Source organism: Thunnus thynnus, chromosome 2 (assembly GCF_963924715.1).
Source record: "Thunnus thynnus chromosome 2, fThuThy2.1, whole genome shotgun sequence".
Taxonomy (NCBI): Eukaryota; Metazoa; Chordata; class Actinopteri; order Scombriformes; family Scombridae; genus Thunnus; species Thunnus thynnus.
Window position 1 is genome coordinate 39,584,068 of NC_089518.1, and position 20,122 is coordinate 39,604,189.

At 41.6% G+C, this 20,122-nt stretch overlaps 2 protein-coding genes across 3 annotated transcripts in view; one reads left to right on the top strand and one right to left on the bottom strand.

The window, feature by feature from the left end:
- Positions 1 to 3,628, top strand: part of LOC137170858 (docking protein 2-like) — a 25,002-nt gene extending 21,374 nt beyond the window's left edge. For both annotated transcript variants that reach the window (XM_067574484.1, XM_067574474.1), the window contains exons 7-8: positions 141 to 266; positions 878 to 3,628. In XM_067574484.1, coding sequence (XP_067430585.1) covers positions 141 to 266; positions 878 to 1,774 — 1,023 coding nt within the window. In that variant the 3' untranslated portion in view covers positions 1,775 to 3,628. The remainder of the gene's footprint in view (positions 1 to 140; positions 267 to 877) is intronic.
- Positions 3,629 to 11,335: 7,707 nt separating this feature from the next.
- kazald3 (Kazal-type serine peptidase inhibitor domain 3) lies at positions 11,336 to 19,537 on the bottom strand. The gene is made up of 4 exons (XM_067574496.1): positions 18,610 to 19,537; positions 12,481 to 12,641; positions 12,194 to 12,341; positions 11,336 to 11,859 (listed from the first exon to the last, which is right to left on the bottom strand). The coding sequence occupies exons 1-4, from the start codon at positions 19,163 to 19,165 to the stop codon at positions 11,774 to 11,776; spliced, it is 951 nt and encodes a 316-aa protein (XP_067430597.1). The 5' UTR covers positions 19,166 to 19,537; the 3' UTR covers positions 11,336 to 11,773.
- Positions 19,538 to 20,122: the final 585 nt, after the last annotated feature.

Below are 20,122 nucleotides of genomic sequence, written 5' to 3' on the forward strand. Positions count from 1 at the left end.
AGGTATTTGTTCATAAAGTTCTGGACAAAACAAACATGGAGATGAAACCAAACTCTGATAATTATCAAACATAAACACATGACGGACGAGTCCTTTAATTCAGCATCAGTCTGAACTGTCTGAGTGTTTTCTGTCTGCAGGCAGCTGACTGTGTGTACAGCATGGTGACTGAAACGCCACATTTTCAGATGATTCATCATAAAGACAAAGAGCCGCAGCAGCAGCAGCAGCAGCAGCAGCCGCAGCAGCCGCAGCGCCCCCCGCTGGTGAGAAACACACACTGACTCTGAGCTGCTGCAGCAAACTGATGAACACATGAAAATAATTCAGTTATTATAACAGACGTCTTCTCAGTCAGTCATCTCCTCTTCCTCCTCTGATCACATGACAGCTTAGTCAGCTGATCAGCAGCTGTGGCAGGTCTGTGCAGATCAACCAGTCTGACTGTCTGTGAGGTCAAAGTTCATCAAGTTTAAGAGTCGTCATCATAATTCAATGCAAATGTGTTTTTTAATTCAATTATAAAAATTAAATCATTTTAAATTGACTTGATTGAGATAAACTTAATATTTAGTTTTTAGTAAATATTTATTAGTCCTGTGACCTCAGGTGACCTCAGGTGACCTCAGGTGACCTCAGGTGGGGTCACGACCCCAGACTGCATCACTCTGTTAATCTTTAAAGTGAATTATGTTTTATGATGCTTAAAGTCCAGCTTGATGATAAATGACGCGGCTCCACCTGCTGGACGCCGTCAGTCATCACACTAACAGCAGCACGATGAGTCAAACTGACTGATCTGAATGATGACTGATAGATTATTGATGATGGATGATTGATAACTGATGATTGATCGTGAACTCTGTTCTGCTCTCAGTCTCGTCTCGAGCCGCCGCTCGACAAAACCCTGACGGGGGTGAAGAGTTTGACTCTGGAGACGCGCGGCGTCCCCGTCCCCCGAAAGAATCAGGTGAAGATGATCTCCAGCTGCCCTCTGCCCCACGCCGGCCCCGAGCCGGGCGCCAACCTGGCCCCGGGCCCCGGCTCCAACAATACCCCCCACCCCCGCCTCAGCCCCAACCTGAGCTCCAGCCCGGATCAGGCGTACTCCGAGATCAGCCTGCTCGCCGCACAGCGAAGCACCAAGAGGAACAACAGAGGCGGCGGCGGCGGCGGCGGCAGCCCCCCTGTCATCGCCCCGGAGCCGGAGTACTCCCTCCCCTTCGACACCATCGCCAAGAACATCATGGCTGACATCCTGAACGCCCAACAGAAACATGACGCTGAGATGGGCGCCGACCCGCTGTACGACAGCATCGATGAAATGAAAATCAGAAACATCTTCCCGAGCGCAGTCGCCGCCCACGCGCCCACCTACCACAAGGTGGAGCACATCTATGATGAGCCTGAAGGCTGCGCCGCCACCGCCGCCACCATTGCTGCAGCCGCCGCCGCCGCCATCGCCGCCAAACAGACACCCACCATTCCCCCCTCCGTGTACGACGACCCCGAGGAGATGAGAGGAGACGCCTGGAGGATTATGGGTACGACAGCTGATCCTAAAGGTCACGAGTATCCGTACAACCCCCGAGTGGACGACTACGCCGTGCCCAAACGAGCCCAGAGGGCGTTTCATGCAGAACAGAGCACCAACGAAGAAGACGCAAAAGAAAAAGAAAAAGAAGAAGAAGAAGACAGGGGGGAGGAGTCACATGAGGAGGAGGAGGAGCAAAAGGATTCACCGTACAACAACGTGATGGTGAAGATGGCGTAGAGCACAAACATACTAACGATCAACATGATTTATTATTAAGGTTTCATATTTAATCAATAATCACTGATTATATGTCGAGCTGAGACTAACCATTATTATCTGTTGAATATTTTCTCCATTAATTGATTAGTTGTTGTGATGTGATGATGTCATCACGTGTCTTCAGGTCACTGTCACTAAAATATTCACATTCAAGAAGCTGAATCAGAGACTTTCTTCAAAAATGACTCAAAACATTTAATTGATCATCAAAAAAGTTGGAGATGAATTTTCTGTCGATCGATTGATCGACTGATCGTTGCAGCTCCGATTAAAAGTTTGTTTTCTCTTCAGATGGCTGAAAGTCTGGTTTGTAAAGTCAGTCAGTCTGATGATTCGTTTCTTTTGTTTCTCACTTTGTCTTCTTGTTAACGACGAGAGTTCAGTCTTTAACGAACTCATCAAACGTTTAATCTCAGTTATATATTTTTCTGTTCATCATAAATGCAGATAGAATCGTTATCTGATGATCGTGATGCTGTGAGATCGACTTCACTGACGTTTAAAATGATCACAGAGCAGACGGACGTCTTTAAAACCGCTCTGAAGGACGCCGCTGCGGTCGGACGCCGCTGCGGTCGGACGCCGCTGCGGTCGGACGCCGCTGCGGTCGGACGCCGCTGCGGTCGGACGCCGCTGCGGTCGGACGCCGCTGCGGTCGGACGCCGCTGCGGTCGGACGCCGCTGCGGTCGGACGCTGTGGACATGAGACATGACGGCGTCGCTCAGCTTCTTCCTCTGAAGGCCTGAAAGAGGAAGTTAAACATTTTGGGGGAATCCGCTGATTCATCTTCTGGCTGAGAGTCAGATGTTCACGCTGATGTCTGTATGCTAACTATGAAGCTACAGTTAGCTTAGCTTAGCATACAGACTGGAAACAGGTGGAAACAGCTAGCCTCTGAGGCTCCTTTCAGTCGCTGATAAACATTCTCACTCAGGTCAGACGTTGATTCAGTCTCCGGCTAGCTGTTAGCAACCGTTAAATTCACGCATCAACATCCCAGCATGCAAAGCAAACCTGACTACGGGAGCTCGTTTAGCTCAAACTCGTGGTCGGTCAGACTGAGGTTGGATCACGTCTCCGACATAAACAAACTGCTCGTCCTCTGAAGGGTCTGTGTGGTTGTTTCAGACGTTGTTTCCATGGTTACGACTGCTGTATTCAGATCTGCACAAATGATTCATTAGGTGTGAAAACGCCCTGAAGCTCGCTGGTGTGAGGGCGTTTTCACACCTCGCTGGTTTGTTCTGCTCTGAATCAGTGATTGACTTTGTTAGAACGTTCTCTCCTCTCATTGGTCAGATGTGTCTGAGGCGGGACCGAGAACGTAAACACAGGAAGAAGGTTCAGAGGTCTGAACATATCTGGGATATGTTTCAGTTATTACTTAAAACACATGTAGGAATTATTATTATTATTATCTATGACTGAAGTATAAACGGAGTATTTTTGCTGTTTGTGGATGAATCACCTGAATGTGTCACATAACAAACTTAAAGTAACATCAGACTGTTTCTGCTTCTGAAGCAAAGAGTGTAAAAGTATTTAATGACTGATGATTTATAATCATGGAGCCAATTAACAGTGAGGATTATTCTTCTAATATTTTATTTTATATATTTCATATTTTGTTTTTATTTCCAGTTTTCATCACACAGTTGTCTCGTTATTCTGACCTCACTGTCAAATCAACTAAACTATTAACATGCAGCTAAAATCATCATCATGTGTTTAGTGTCGTTGTTTGTTAGAAGCTCTGAAACATGGAACAATAAAACATTTCTACTGATCTATAAATATATATATTGATCTTTTTTACTTGTCACTTTATTGTAACTCATGTCGGGATCCTGTGGGAATGATGACGCCTTTTTTCTCTCCAGTGATCTGATTGGTCAGTGGTCCAATCAATGGTTAACTGTTCAGCGGTAGTTGCCATGGTGATTTATCCCAGTTAATCCCAGTTAAAAGTGAGTCCACGTTGTGATTCCAGAAAACCTGAGTTAAGCTCAAAGGCGCCCGGTCGAAGCTTCTGAACACAGAAACCATCAGACGGACTCTCGGACCAGTTTACATTATTAGATGAATCAGAGCACTTTGTTGTTGTAGTTGTAAACAAAACATGTTGCATTGTTGATGAATTCACTTAAAAGTAACGGAAATTAAACGTGAATTAATTTAATCTGCAGATTGTAAACATAAATTTTCTCAACATCATAATCTTTAGCTTCAATTTAAAGTTATTTGATTGGATGTTTTGTTTGTTTGTTTTTTTGTGGAAATGCAGCTTAAAGCTGCAGTACTACTGAGAGTAATTACAGAAACACTGTCGACACGTGTTTACGTCACAGGCTCCGCCGTAGCCTCCGTCGCTACGTTTACGGCTGTGAAATGGTGGATAAATTGTCACACAACCTCCAAGAAACGACTCGTTTCTTCCATTCGGTCTGATAACATTTGATTAAATGATTTAATCCCCAATCAAGTTAGCAGAGATGTTAGCAGAGATGTTAGCCTGATGTTAGCAGAGATGTTAGCTGGATGTTAGCCGGATGTTAGCAGAGATGTTAGCCAGATGTTAGCAGAGATGTTAGCAGAGATGTTAGCCTGATGTTAGCTGGATGTTAGCAGAGATGTTAGCTGGATGTTAGCAGAGATGTTAGCCAGATGTTAGCCGGATGTTAGCAGAGATGTTAGCCAGATGTTAGCTGGATGTTAGCAGAGATGTTAGCCAGATGTTAGCTGGATGTTAGCAGAGATGTTAGCCAGATGTTAGCTGGATGTTAGCAGAGATGTTAGCCAGATGTTAGCCGGATGTTAGCCGGATGTTAGCAGAGATGTTAGCCAGATGTTAGCTGGATGTTAGCAGAGATGTTAGCCAGATGTTAGCTGGATGTTAGCAGAGATGTTAGCCGGATGTTAGCTGGATGTTAGCAGAGATGTTAGCCGGATGTTAGCAGAGATGTTAGCCGGATGTTAGGAGAGATGTTAGCCAGATGTTAGCCGGATGTTAGCAGAGATGTTAGCCGGATGTTAGCTGGATGTTAGCAGAGATGTTAGCCGGATGTTAGCAGAGATGTTAGCCGGATGTTAGCAGAGATGTTAGCTGGATGTTAGCCGGATGTTAGCAGAGATGTTAGCCAGATGTTAGCCGGTGGTAGTCTCTGGTGTGCTCGCTCTGCATGCTCAGTATGAACTAAAGAACCAGATATTTTCTAACACAGTTGTTCATCTTTTGTCGTGATGATTCAACCAGGAGAACTGACAGTCTGAGAGAAACATGAACATGATTTTTACTGCAGGAACCAGCAGCGTCACCACAAACAGAACCGCTCCAGAACTTTGTCACAACAAAGACCCCAAACTGACACAAGTCAGACCACAAACCCCCATCTGATGAGATTTTTGCTTTTAGATGTTTTATTACAGAAAGTGTATGAAACCCACGAGCAGAACATTCTGTCATTGTTGTTATTTATGAAAATAAACGATGCTGCAGAGAGATGATCCATCAGTCAGTTTAACTTTGCTGCTCTGAGAACAAGAAGGAGCAAAAACTAACTGATAGAAATGGAGGTGATGAAAATGCACAACTGTTAATAATTTATCACTTCACACACATCATCATCATCATCATCATCATCACCTCCGTTTTTATCAGATATTTTTGTTACTTCCTCCTTTGCTGCAGCCTGTGAAGAAAAACTCTGTGATGTTGATGAAAGGCTGCTGAACAGGAAACTTATTTTAGTGCTAAACACTTGTTCATGTTTGATTTTCTGACAGTCGTCTAAATGTTCTCAGATGTCCTTAAACGCACCACCATCTGCTGATAACAGCGCTCATATGTATTATGTTTAAAAGTCAAAATATGACCTGAGAGACTTTAGAAGAGTTTTTTTATTCTCTGTTTTTAATTTAATATGAAGTGAAATTTTGAAAGAAAATCAGATTTTGGAGGAAATTATTTCTTAATTTTATTTCATGAATCTGAGATGAAAAGTTTTCAGTGTTCAGGTTCCTCCAGCAGAGGGCGACGTCATCACATGTTTATTATTAATATACAGAACGCTTCAATATATCAGCTGAGCAGCATACATAAGTATAAAAGTACATGAGTATTATGAGCTTGATGTAGTTAAAGTATTGCAGTAAAAGTACATAAGTATTATGAGCTTAATGTAGTTAAAGTATTGCAGTAAAAGTACATAAGTATTATGGGCTTGATGTAGTTAAAGTATTGCAGTAAAAGTACATAAGTATTATGAGCTTGATGTAGTTAAAGTATTGCAGTAAAAGTACATAAGTATTATGAACTTGATGTAGTTAAAGTATTGCAGTAAAAGTACATAAGTATTATGAGCTTGATGTAGTTAAAGTATTGCAGTAAAAGTACATAAGTATTATGAACTTGATGTAGTTAAAGTATTGCAGTAAAAGTACATAAGTATTATGAGCTTGATGTAGTTAAAGTATTGCAGTAAAAGTACATAAGTATTATGAACTTGATGTAGTTAAAGTATTGCAGTAAAAGTACATAAGTATTATGAACTTGATGTAGTTAAAGTATTGCAGTAAAAGTACATAAGTATTATGAGCTTGATGTAGTTAAAGTATTGCAGTAAAAGTACATAAGTATTATGAGCTTGATGTAGTTAAAGTATTGCAGTAAAAGTACATAAGTATTATGAGCTTGATGTAGTTAAAGTATTGCAGTAAAAGTAGTGGTTTGGTTCCTCTGACTGATATATTATTATATATGACATCATTAGATTATTAATAGTGAAGCATCAGTGTTAGAGCAGCATGTTACTGTTGTAGCTGCTGGAGGTGGAGCTAGTTTACACTACTTTATATACAGTTAGCTAGTTTAGTCCAGTGGTTCCCAACCTAGGGGTCGGGCCCCTCCAAAGGGTCACCAGATAAATCTGAGGGGTGGTGAGATGATTAATGGGAGAGGAAAGAAGAAAAAACAAAGTTCTGATACACAAATCTGTTTTCAGTTTTTGGACTTTTTCTCTAATCTTTGATTTTTGCTGAAATATTGGATCATTTGAACATTTATTGAAATGAAAGCATGTGAGAAGTTTAGAGGGAAAAATCACTATTTGGTGGAGCTGTTAACAACTCATAGACATGTGAAATGTGACCCCGACTACACACTGCTTTAAGTAGCATCACATGGAAATACTCAAGTAAAGTACAAGTACCTCAAAACTGTACTTCATCTGTGATTTAAAGATAAATCTCATCTTGAAGTCTCTGACAGTGTCTCTCAGTCTGTTTACAGACGTTTCCTGAATAAAAAGCCTTTAAATCTGAAAAACATCTCGTTGATTTATTATCAAACTGCTTCAGTTCATTTCCATTTGAATCCAGAGTGATAAAACGATCAGACGATCAGCAGCAGTGAGACGAACCGCTGAGTGGAGGCTGGAAAAACAGATCTACTCTACTGTCTCTACTCTGTTTCCTGGCTGCAGGGGAGAGCTGTGATTGGCTGATGAGGTCTGGAAGTTATTTCCAGGTTGCAGTGAATCTGCTGGTATTTCCTGGACGACAGAGAAGCTGCAGAGTTGTTGGTGTGGTGAACTTTAACACACGACACACACACACGCTTCATGACGACAGGAGCTGCTGTTCAGTCTGAACTTACTGTTCAAACAGCAAAATGTTTGACATGAAACCAGCTGATTGACGCCTTTTCTTCTGCTTGTTGACAGATAATTATATTTAAATAATGTTGAGCTGCATAACGATTCGCTGTCCTTAATTTACACGTTGCCTGGCAACAGTGCTGTTGTTTTCTTTTGTTTGTTATTGATATAGAAACATAAATCAAATTAAACTGTAAAAAAAATGAACAAGAAATAAAGAAATAAAAATAAAACAAATAAAAAAAAAGAGAACCTCGTTCCTGCACATGCTCAGTAGCGTCTTACACTGAACTGCTCTCCAGAGACTGAAAACATGACGCTGTTATTAGTCTTTAAACCAGTGCAGCGGTGAGACTCACTGACGTGTTTTTAATCAGATATATCAGACTTTGGATCAAACAGCAGATCAGCATGAACATATAATATACAGCACTGTGCAGATGTTTAGTTTCTTCTCCATAATGCAGCAGCATCAGGAGGCGTCTGATCATCTGCTCGACACCCTGGAGTCAGTCTGGGATCAACATGAACAGACAGAAACAGCAGAAGAAGAAGATGCAGGAACAACCTGAAACACTGAGAACTGCTGCTGGTTTAAAGGCAAAGCTGCTCACAGCAACATATTGATCTACTTTCTGCTGTTTACTCAACTTTGGATCAATAAAAACTATTCAAAGCGTCCTGACTTTACTGTCAGCGCCTGAAACTGTTGCACAGTTCTGTAGATCTGAGCCACTAATGTGTTTTCATGAAGGACACGAACACACACACATACAGATCAGATGCTCCCTGATCTGTTCTCACAGTCTGTACAGTAAAAACTATTTCCATCAGTCAGGAATGTAACACACACACACACACACACACACACACACACACACACTCTTTATATATATAAACTATGTCTGTTATTGATTTGAGTCTTTGTTATAAAATGTGTGTTTCATTCTGGATGTTTTCTGGCTGGAAATAATTTTCTCTGTGTTCTTCCACAAAATAACAAACACACTCTCTGGCCAAAAGTATGCGGACAGCTGAATATTGTTTATGAAGCTGCTGCTGTAACAGAGTTCACTATGAAATAAGGTAACAAGAGAAGTTTGGAAAGCAAAAGCTACATTTTTTAAATCAATTTCATTGACCAAGCAAAGACAAATTCCACATGGATTTGGGAGAACTTAGAGAGGTTTACTGGGAAACATCATACTGGTGATGAGAAGCACCTTGAAATCTGTGTGACTGGCTGTGACAGGATGAAGCTCAGATAGCAGCAGCTACGCCTCCACCGGTCTACTGAATACGATGCCTGTAAATCACAACCAACCTGTGTTTGAGATTCGGGACGTCTGAAGAATTCAGAAACCAAAGATGTGTACGGACCAGACAAAAAGTTCCTGAAAATGTTTAATGAGTGTTTGTCTGATGTGATAACAGATGCTATCAATAGATCCATAAATGAAGGGGTCTTCCCAAGAGCATGGAAGACAGCTATAATAACAGCTATTTGCAAAACAGGTGGTCCTGCAGAGGTTTGCAATTACAGGCCAATTAGCAGAGTGCCTGTTCTGTCGAAGGTAATTATAAGATATGTAGCAGAACAACTTACTAGCCACCTTTACAGCAGACTGCATCCCATGCATCTGGTTTTAGATCTAACCAGTCAACAGAAACTGCTACCTGCTTTCTGCTGGAGAATATAAACTAGATAAGGGGGGGAGTTGTTGGGGCCGTATTTTTTAGATCTAAAGAAAGCCGGTGACGCTGCTGATCATGGTTGCAAAGCTCTCAATGTTCAACTTCTCCTCTGATGCTTTTTAATGGATGTAATCTCATCTGGAAGGCAGAGCACAGATGGTAGCTGAGATATCAGTGTAGCTCAGCAATGAGTCTGAGATTCAAATGTACGCAGACGATACCGTCATTTATGTACATGCAGCGACCGAACAGCGAGCCGCGTATCAGCTCAGGGCAGCGATGGTCTGATGTCACATAGTAGCTGCGTCTCAAATCACGTACTTCTGTTAGTTCACTGTGTACGCTATATATTACTGGCGTAGTGCGCAAATTTCTACAGGGTAGTGTCGACTCAAATCAAACACAGCCGTTGTGCACTCACCAGAAATGACGATCGCAAATTAGCATTAGCTAGCGTTAGCATTCACGTTATCGTTCGCGCTACCAAATCGTTACAGACTGCAAAATTAACCCGAAAAACATCCTGACGGCTTATATCCGACAACAGTATAGTGGTGCTTAGTGCTAAAAAACACATGTATAACTTACATTTGTATAATGTGGCCATGTTCACCGTAGTTACAACGTACCCGGCCGCCATTTCCAGTTTGAAAAGTGGTCCCTCCCCTTGTGCTTCGTAGCCAAGATGGCGACCATTGAGGGCGAGAAGCGTCCATAGTTCCACACTCAACTTTTTGACCGTTTTGAGTGCATTTCCCCGTACTGCTCAGTGTGAACGCACCTACGCACTCAAAATGTGTAAGAACAGAAGTAAACGATTTGAGACACAGCAAGTGTCTTAATACCTGCTGTCTTCACCGACACATGAAGAAAACAGTTTGTATGTTCTTCACTAGGAGGTCAACAGATCATCTCACAGCTAACGTTTAAGCTGACAGTCGTATCTGATTTCAAATATCTTCCTCTAACAATTGATTCTAATCTTACATTTAAATAACGAGTTGAGATAAATGATGTTAAACAGCTTGGCTCCTTCCCTCTCAGTGCTTTTATAAAGCAGCAAACAGCTGATGGGTCTGTGTATAATATCTATGAGGAGGCTTTTTCACACATGGAAACAGAGACTGCGACACGTCGTTCATTTAAAATTAATTAAAATCAAAAGACAATTAAGTGTGTGATGATACTCTGTAACTTATTCGAAGCACCTGTAGCTTTGTTTTATGTGTTGGTGTCCTTTAGTATTTTATGTGTTTTTATGAAGTGTTCTCTGCTATATGTACAGCGTTACTTTTCCTGTTTTAATGTATTTTATGTGTCTTCTTTACTGGTACTGCAGCTGAAAATAAGCCAAGAAGGCTAAACTGGTACATTTACAGAAACGTCTACTAATGTGAACTGTCCCTTTAACTTTAAACTGTCTAAATGAATAAATAAATTAGTAGCTTTCATGTAGCAAACAAGCTACTTTTGCCATGATGCTTCTGTCATTGAATGTAGAGTCACTGTTAGCTGAGATCACACTGAACCGTTTGAGCCCGAGAAGCATGAAATGAGGGACTTTTCTACCTGTTGGAGTCGTGTTACTTTAAACTCTTTTTTATTTTAGGGATGAACAATCAGAGGCTTCACAGCAGCAGCTGTTGAGTTTCTGTCGGTTAATAGATTCAACACATGTTGGTTCAGTTTCCTCTGAGAGACAGACGGACAGACTGCTGCCGTCTCCCAGGAGTTTCAACTTCCTGTGGCCTGAATCTGCTGCAGTTGTTGTTCAGGACGTCCTGCTGTCTGCAGGTCAGCTGATTTACATTCAAGTTCAGGGTCAGTGTGAAGTCAGCGAGGCCCTCCAGATCCAGACTGACGCAGCAGTTTCTCGCCCCAAAAAACTGTTTTCCAGAAGTTTGATGCTCTGAACTGTCTGACTGAGCCTTAAAGGACCAGTTCACTGTTTCTCAGGAGAGTCTTAAAACAACAGTCAGGAGGCCAAATGAACATTAAACCTGTTTTTCTTGCTGTAATCATTCCAACAAATAAACTGCTCTCATGAATCTCTGCGTTCCCAGTTTGGCTGATCAGACGCCGTGAACAGAGAGAATATAATATTAATAATATAATATAAATCTTTATATCTCACACTTATAATGAATGAATCAGACAAACAGGATCAGCTGTTTGTTATTTTACATTTATTATGTATTTATATATAAAAGTTTCAGTTTCACGCTGGCAGAGCTGACAGGCGACTCGGGCTCGAACCTGCGACATCTACAACACGCTCAACATGCTGAGCCTGCGCGTCACGCCCCCATGTGATGTCACAACAATGTTAGAATACACTGATACAAATATTATTTTAATATTCTAATATTTATAGTACTTTATATCGCAGCGGCGGTCCGAACCAGAATCTGTAGCTCATCATGTGACCTCCGAGTGTCTCTGATCGGCGACTCAAAATGGCCGACAAAAGTCTGTAGAGTCCAACAGCTGTGTGCTGTGACGGTGTGGTTACCGTCTCCGCTGCTCAGGCTGATCCCACTAATGACAGCTGGATGGAAGGGACGCCAAATGGCGTGTCGGACGGCAGGAAGTGACATCATGTGTGTGTCAGTAGAAGTCCTGGTCGTAGTCTGTGGCGTCCATCAGCTGCTTCATCTCAGAGACACTGTTGGCCAGGTAGGACGACAGCTCCTCTGACAGACACGCAGAGACCAGAACAGACGATTCAAATTAAAAATACAAATGCAGCAGTGACGTGTTGTGACATCATCAATGATGTCATTGTGTTACAGCCTGAACAAATTCACAGATTCACATTTTACTTTGAAAAAATGTTGTCGAGATTTCCTTCCTTCCTGATCCCGAACCTGATCCATGTTTGCAAAAGTTTTTATTTTATTATTTTATGGTCACAAAATAGATAAAATAGTCGAAAACAGACGGTAACTAGTTGGTAAAAGTTCGTAGTAACTTCGTCAGAACCAGTTTGTAACTTTACGTTTCACAGACACACAGACTGATTCTCACCTGCTCCCAGTACTCCCAGCACAGCAGAGGCAGAGACAGATCCCAGATTGTTACGAGCAATGCAGCGATAGGTTCCCGAGTCCTCTGGCTCCGCCCCCTCAATCTGCAACCAACTGGAGAGCTCGAATTTCAAAGGACCGCCCCGAGACTGTGACACAGAGACAGACAGGACATCAGACGGCGGCTAACAGTTTCCACCCGCTTCCAGTCTTTGTGCTAAGCTAGGCTAAACACTAAATGTTGTACTGTTCCTTTAACAGTGGGCGGAGTTACAGGTGTGTGTGTACCTGGACAGAGATGTGAGGGTCGTCTCCGGGCAGGATGATGTCTCTTCCTTCCTTCCTCCACTCGACCAGAGCCATCGGAAACGCAAAAACCTCACAGAGGAAAACCAGACTGCTACCGGTCCCGTTCACCTGACTCTGAGGAGGAACCTTAATGACAGGAACTGACAGACAGGTAGAGAGACAGACAGGTAGAGAGACAGACAGACAGGTAGAGAGACAGACAGGTAGAGAGACAGACAGACAGGTAGAGAGAGAGAGACAGACAGGTAGAGAGACAGACAGACAGGTAGAGAGACAGACAGGTAGAGAGACAGACAGACAGGTAGAGAGACAGACAGGTAGAGAGACAGACAGACAGGTAGAGAGACAGACAGGTAATAAAGTGTAAACAGTCAGTGACAAACATCTCAGACTGAGAATAAAGTGATGAAACAAAAAGTTTCAGTTTTGTATTAAAGGGTTCATATTCTGCTGATTTATTTCCTGTTCAGATGTTGGGTGTTAAAGGTGTTAAAGGTGTTTAGGTGTTAAAGGTGTTAAAGGTGTTTAGGTGTTAAAGGTGTTAAAGGTGTTTAGGTGTTAAAGGTGTTAAAGGTGTTTAGGTGTTAAAGGTGTTAAAGGTGTTAAAGGTGTTTAGGTGTTAAAGGTGTTAAAGGTGTTTAGGTGTTAAAGGTGTTAAAGGTGTTTAGGTGTTAAAGGTGTTAAAGGTGTTAAAGGTGTTTAGGTGTTAAAGGTGTTAAAGGTGTTAAAGGTGTTTAGGTGTTAAAGGTGTTAAAGGTGTTTAGGTGTTAAAGGTGTTAAAGGTGTTAAAGGTGTTTAGGTGTTAAAGGTGTTAAAGGTGTTAAAGGTGTTTAGGTGTTAAAGGTGTTTAGGTGTTAAAGGTGTTAAAGGTGTTAAAGGTGTTTAGGTGTTAAAGGTGTTAAAGGTGTTTAGGTGTTAAAGGTGTTAAAGGTGTTAAAGGTGTTAAAGGTGTTAAAGGTGTTTAGGTGTTAAAGGTGTTTAGGTGTTAAAGGTGTTAAAGGTGTTAAAGGTGTTTAGGTGTTAAAGGTGTTAAAGGTGTTAAAGGTGTTAAAGGTGTTAAAGGTGTTTAGGTGTTAAAGGTGTTAAAGGTGTTAAAGGTGTTAAAGGTGTTTAGGTGTTAAAGGTGTTTAGGTGTTAAAGGTGTTAAAGGTGTTAAAGGTGTTAAAGGTGTTTAGGTGTAATGTTTGTAGAAACGCTGCCTGCAAGTCAAAACTCAGGGCTTCAACCTGCTCTGAAAGCTTCATTTGTGAGTTTTTTCTACTTCGCTGACGAGCTGATGTCAGCTCGTCGGACACCCTCATAAATATGCGTCCGTTCTGTAGCCTTGGTTACTAAGGTGGTTGCTAAGGTGGTTGCTAAGGTGGTTGCTAAGGTGTTTCCATGTGTTCACGCTCATATTCCAGATGTGATTCAGCTCCAACATGTACGGATGGATTTGAGAAGTTGACATTTGGAGTAAAGAAGGAGAGGAAGTGAAATCCTGCTCCTGTGTTATTTGTGTGTTAAAAATATTTTTTATACAGAAAAGAAAAAGCTGGTTTGGACCGAAGACAGAAAAAGCCTCGGATCACACTGACAGGAAACCAGGTTTATTCTGGGTCACAGAGTCAGTGTGAACAGGAAGCTGAGCGAGAGGGACGAGAGACACTGTAATCATATGGATGAGACAGAGAGAGAGAGAGAGAGAGGAGGCAGCAGCTACTTTGAGTGAAATTACAGAGTAAAGCAGCCTGAGGCTCAGAGTGTTTCTGCTCTCCATTAAACTCAGGAATGTGCTGAAATGAACTTTTATCTGACGACTATCTGGCTCTAAACTCTGTATTTATGATATTACAGTAGAAAACACTTACAGTCGTCACGTCACATCGATCGCTATAAGCGGATGATTATTAGAACCATTTTTTTTCTTAATTTCTCACACAGATTACCATCTAATTGACATTTATATATTTTTTTACATGAATATAAAGTAATGAAACGTATAGCTTCAGCATATTTTATTGACTGTTTCAAAGAACAGAACAGCTGTTTCAACGCTTCATGTTTCGCTGCTGGCTTGAGAGAGAAGCAGCAGCGGTCGAGCGAGCAAGAGAGTGGATGAGGAGAGCGAGCGGTGGTAGCCAGAAAGCCGCTGAATGAGAGAAATACAGCGTTATTTTCTGATTGTTTCATGACAGTTACAGATAAACACACCCACACCCCGCACCTCCACACAACCCTGCCGAGGTGCTGCAGCCTGATAACGGTGCAGCTGCTAAATACACATCATACCTGAACTAAAAATACAATTACTGTGGTTTTAAATGAACCAAAATGAACACTGTAAGCGGACTAGTTGATTACTATCAGTGAATTATTTAAACAGCATTTGTATGAATAATCCCGTCCTGAGCTTTTTGATCCATAGAAGCAGTTGATCACATTATAGGCTGTTTCCACTGTATATGAAAAATTACAGAAACTAAATGCTCCACAGACACAGACCGGTAAAACAAAGTTTGAAATCATCATTTCTGTAAAAGTCATAATATTCCAAACATAAAGTAGTTTCATATTTAAGAATAACATCTGAGTTTTACAACAGTTTTACCCCCCCCCCCCCCCAAATATTATAAGAAGAATCCATAATTTTGTAAGAATAAAGTTGAGGCATTTTCAGAAACAAAGTCAATTTTTTACAAAAAAAATGTTTTTATATTTTGAGAATAAAATCAGAATCTTACACAAAAAGCATATTTTGAGATAAATTTATGAATTTCAATGAAAAAGAAAATTATAAGAATTAAAAAACTCATCATTTGACAATGAAGCTGTAATTTTAGGAAAAAAGTTACAACCATGATAGATAATAAACAATATGGTTTTATAAAAGAAAAAAGTTGTAATTTTTTAGAATTGAGTGTTAATTATTAATTATTTGATCAAATGTTTGCAAAAAACGAATATTTTGAAAATAGTCAGAATTTCATTAGAAAAAAATATTCTGAGATTCAGTTTTAAATTTAAATTAAAAAAATATTTTGTGAGAAAAAGCCACTTTTTGAAAATAAAATTTGAGTTCTAGAAGAAGAAAGTCATAATATTATAAATCATATATCATAATTGAGCAAGAAATTATTAAATGATAATAAAGATTTGTCTATTCTTAAGAACGCAACGAACAGCATGAAAAAAAAGAAATTATAAGAATAAAATCATAATTTTGCAACAAAGTAATTTCAAGGCTGAAATTTTTAGGAAAAACCTTCAAATATTATAATAATAATAATAATCTGTGATTCAGCTGTAATGTTTTAAAGAAAATTTGAGTTAAATTAGAGAAAATAATGAAATCTAAACTTTACAAGAACATTTTTGTAATAAAAGTCAAAATGCTATAAAAAAAAACTAAAATATTCAATCACACATTTACATTTACAAAAAGAATTATGAGAATATAGTTGTGATTTGTTATATTTTACTGGAATAATTCTTTACTGAGAGAAAACAGCAACTGTACAGACATCAGGTGTCACTTATTATTATTATTAATATTAATAATAAACAAGTTCATTCATGAAATATAAATATAATATAACCTGTTTCCTAAAACAACGACTTCATCTCTGTAAAACGTTTCTTTATTCTTTAAATATTACGACGTTTTGTCTAAATGACGACTTTGATCCATATGTCAGCAGCTCTGATGAATGAATGAATCATTTTAGACACGTTTCCTAAACTCCTGCCTGACGGACTGAAGATCTTTGAACTTTGAATTCTTCTCTTTAACAAACTTGTGAGTGTTTGAACAAACGTTCTGCGTTTGCACAGATGGCGACTGAGTGGAGTTCAGACAGAGTTTAATGTGAAAGCGGCGGTGCTGAGAGGTGGAGGAGGTGCTGGAACAGTAAAAACACACCGTTTCTGTTCAGGCACAGAGCACAGAGACGGGTGGGGTCCTCAGTCTGAACAGGGGGGTCACAGTCAGACCTGATCAGCTTCATAAACCACCTGATGATCAGATTTCATCTTGAAGCTGCAGCTTGTTTATTCAGCTCTCAGCCGGTAATGAGCTCAGCTGATCCAGTCGACTGAACGCTCCTCTGTCCCACGCTCCCTGAACTACCCAGCAGCTCTATTTCTAGTAGGAATCTCAGGTTCTTACTCATTAATCGGTAACTAACTGGTTAATGTTTAAGAAAGGCTGGTGTTCCCTCGCTGTGACTGACTGGCAGCAATCATTCAGCTCACATACTGGGTGACGGACTGGGACCAGTGCACATCACACTCTCTCCCCCCAGATATCAGCATCATGATCTTCTTCTGCTTCTCCTCGGACATTGTTCTTAATGTGAGGCAGCATAGTGTAAGTACCGTATTGGCTTGAATAGAGGCGACCCTGATAACTGCCAGGTCCTCCAGCAGTCAGCGTCGGTACGACTGTCTGTTTGTCTCGTTGATCTTCTGTCTCGGTGTATTTGGCAGTTTGATATGTTCCGTTTCTGCAGCAGAGACGTCTGAAGACGCTTTGGACTCGTTTTCACTTGTCATGAATTTACTTCCTGCAGAAACTGGACTAATGAAAGACTTTTAGTGCTGACTGACTCTACTGTAAACAGCTAGCCTAGCAACATTAATGCTACCAACAACGCTGACACGCTGCTACTTTATCCGTTCATGAAGAAGATGTGATGCTGTGAACATGTGACCGTCTGACCGTCAGCTGGTTTCTCAGCATCACATCACAGTTAGCTTCTGGTTTCTACGGAGATCTGAACGCTTTGCAGAAACTGGATCAGTTGGATCCAAAACACGATCAGGAAGTGATCACAGCATCAGAGGATCAATACATCAAGCTTCGTTCATCACAGATACAGAATCAGCTAAATAAAGAACACAAGAGTCCAGTCAGTAGAAGCAGAGTCGATAGAAAGACTCCCAGTGATTCCCAGTAGATGACTGATGATGAATCCCAGTCTGAGCAGCAGGGGGGTTTGATTGGACGGTGAAGTGACTCTGTTCTTCAGAGACATGCTGGACTCACTGGTTTACGTCTTCTTACTGGGAGGATTCATCCTGCAGCAGGATAACGACCCCAAACACACCACAGAGCACGTCGTCCTGATGTCCACAGTCAGCTGACCTCAACCTCACTGAACACTGATGGAGACGCTCTGTGACATCACGAGTGCTGATGTCATCACAGCAACGAACTGAGATATTCTTTCACTCAAACTATTACCCTGATATTATCACCGGTAATGAAAAAAAAAAGATTATATTCAAAACAAAAGCAAAATAAAAGTGTCTTGACGTCGTGCTCTCAGACTTCTGGACCCTGCTGGATTTATAGATCATATTTTATCATATTATGACCTTTTGTCTTGCAAAACTTTTAAATATTATTATGACTTTTACAGAAATGATAATATGACACTTTATTTACTTTACTTTATTTTTTCTTACTAGTATTTGATTATTTTTCTTCTTCTAAAAATTTATATTTTATTTCTCTCTCAAAATGACGACTTTATTCTTACATCTCTTTAAAATGTATCTATAACTTTATGAGGATTCAAGATAAAAAAAACTTTTCAGGAAATAAAGACAAAAAGTTTCTTATGTTTTTTTATTAAAGTCAGTTTAGCATTTTTGGGGGTTTTGGACGGTTGGTCGCTCAGAATAAGACATCTGAAGACATCTGAAGACATCTGAGGAACCTTTTTACTGTTTTCTGATGTTTAACAGAAACTAAAGATTTAAAGTGAAGCAGCAGCTGATGAACATTCACATCCTCTGCTGCTGCCAATGAAACTGATTTACTGTCTTTGTCTGTTAAAATGAGCTTTAATGACACAAAACAACAGATGAAGTAAAACAATCTGCATGAATAGATTCACTAGTGATCAGGATGCTGGTTAATGTGTTCACTAATCCTGAAACTGCTTCATATGTTCACATGAAGGTTTGATCAGAACTAAATCTGACGGGTTATTAAAGTATGAAACAAACAAATAAACAAACAAACATGATTTACAGACAGACAGACAGACAGGTTAAGATGTAGATAGAGAGACAGACAGGTGACAGACAGACAGACAGGTGACAGACAGACAGGTGTGCTACCTGTCTTGCAGGGTCCCTTCCCTCTGGTCTTGAGTTCGGGTCTGGAGAAGGCGGCCTCTCTGAACTGACACATGTTCATGTATGTTGTTCCGTCGCTGCCACACACCGCGTCCTGCTGCTCACACACACACACCGCCTCCTCTTCATCATCTCCTCCTCCTCCTCCTCCTCCTCCTGCGGGCCGCGGGTCCGCCTGGCACCGCAGCCCGGTCCCGCAGAGCCCGTAGAAGACGCTGCGGTCCCCCGGGTCGCAGGCTTGTCCCTCCAGGTTCCCACACTCCTTGCAGCAGCCGCAGGAGTCCAGCACCAGGCCGGCCCGGCAGCCGCGGGTCTCCGGGCACAGCTCCGGCTCACACAGCCCGCAGCCCTCCGCCCCGCCGGGCCCGTCCCGCCCGCCGCCGCCGCCGACTCCCGGCTCCTCATCCAGCGGCGGGTCGGTGAGGCTGAACCTGCCGGGCGGCTCGGTGCTGAGCTCGGGCAGCTCGGGGGGGAAAGCCCGGCATGTGTGGAGGTTCAGGCAGAGACTCAGGAGAAGGAGACCCTTCAGCTCCGGCATTGTAACCCGGTCTGCGCGCTCCGTTCCGCTCCAAACACCGTCACCGGGACCGGGCGGGTGATGCCGGGTCGGCCCGGTTCTCTGTCCGGTTCAACCGAACAAAAACACCCAGAAGGAAACCCGCAAATCTGCGTCTCTGTCAGCGACCCGCACCCGACACTCACATCCCCCTCTGACCGAGAAAAACACGCAAAAACACCGAGAGAAACACGCAAAAACACCGAGAACACGGACGCGGACGCCGTCAGAGGACCAGGATCCTGGGTTCGTTCATGTCGGCGCTGAGATTTAAACAGCTGAGGGGCTCGCGCTCAGCTCTCGCTGCTCCACACAGGCACGAGACACCGGAGTCAAGCCTGCCAGAATAAAACACGGCACTTCCGGTCAAGTCCTTCAAAAATAAAAGCTTTGTTGCGCAGATGACACAAAAACTCCTCAACCTTTATTAATACAGACAAATGTCAACAATGTTTATGTTGCGCACATGCAGGTAGCTTCCGGTGAAGCAATGCAGAAATGCCTTAAACCTGCATCCTCTCTACTGGCCGGCAGGGGGCGACTCCACTGGCTGCTGAATATATAGAAGTCAATACTGTATGATGTTCATTTTGTAAACTATGTTCCCATTCAGAGTAAAATAGATGATAAGGCAGGGTATGCTTTAGGATGTGGCTACGTTGTGATTGCCAAGTTGCTACCATGGTGACAATGTTGATTACGTAACATAACCATGGCATAACCCTAGATTAACCGAGTATAGACGTAGCTGTCACTATTTCAGTGTGTTTTCAGTTCATGAAAGTTAATTGTAACATTTTTGTCACCTAAAAAGTCTTTTTCAGCGTTTGGTTGAACTAAAAGACCCTCTAAGGAGACAGATGGTCAGTTTTTCCAGTAAGTACATTTTGTTTTAAAGGTTTTAAGTCTGTTTTTCACTAGTGAAAAACAGACTTAAAA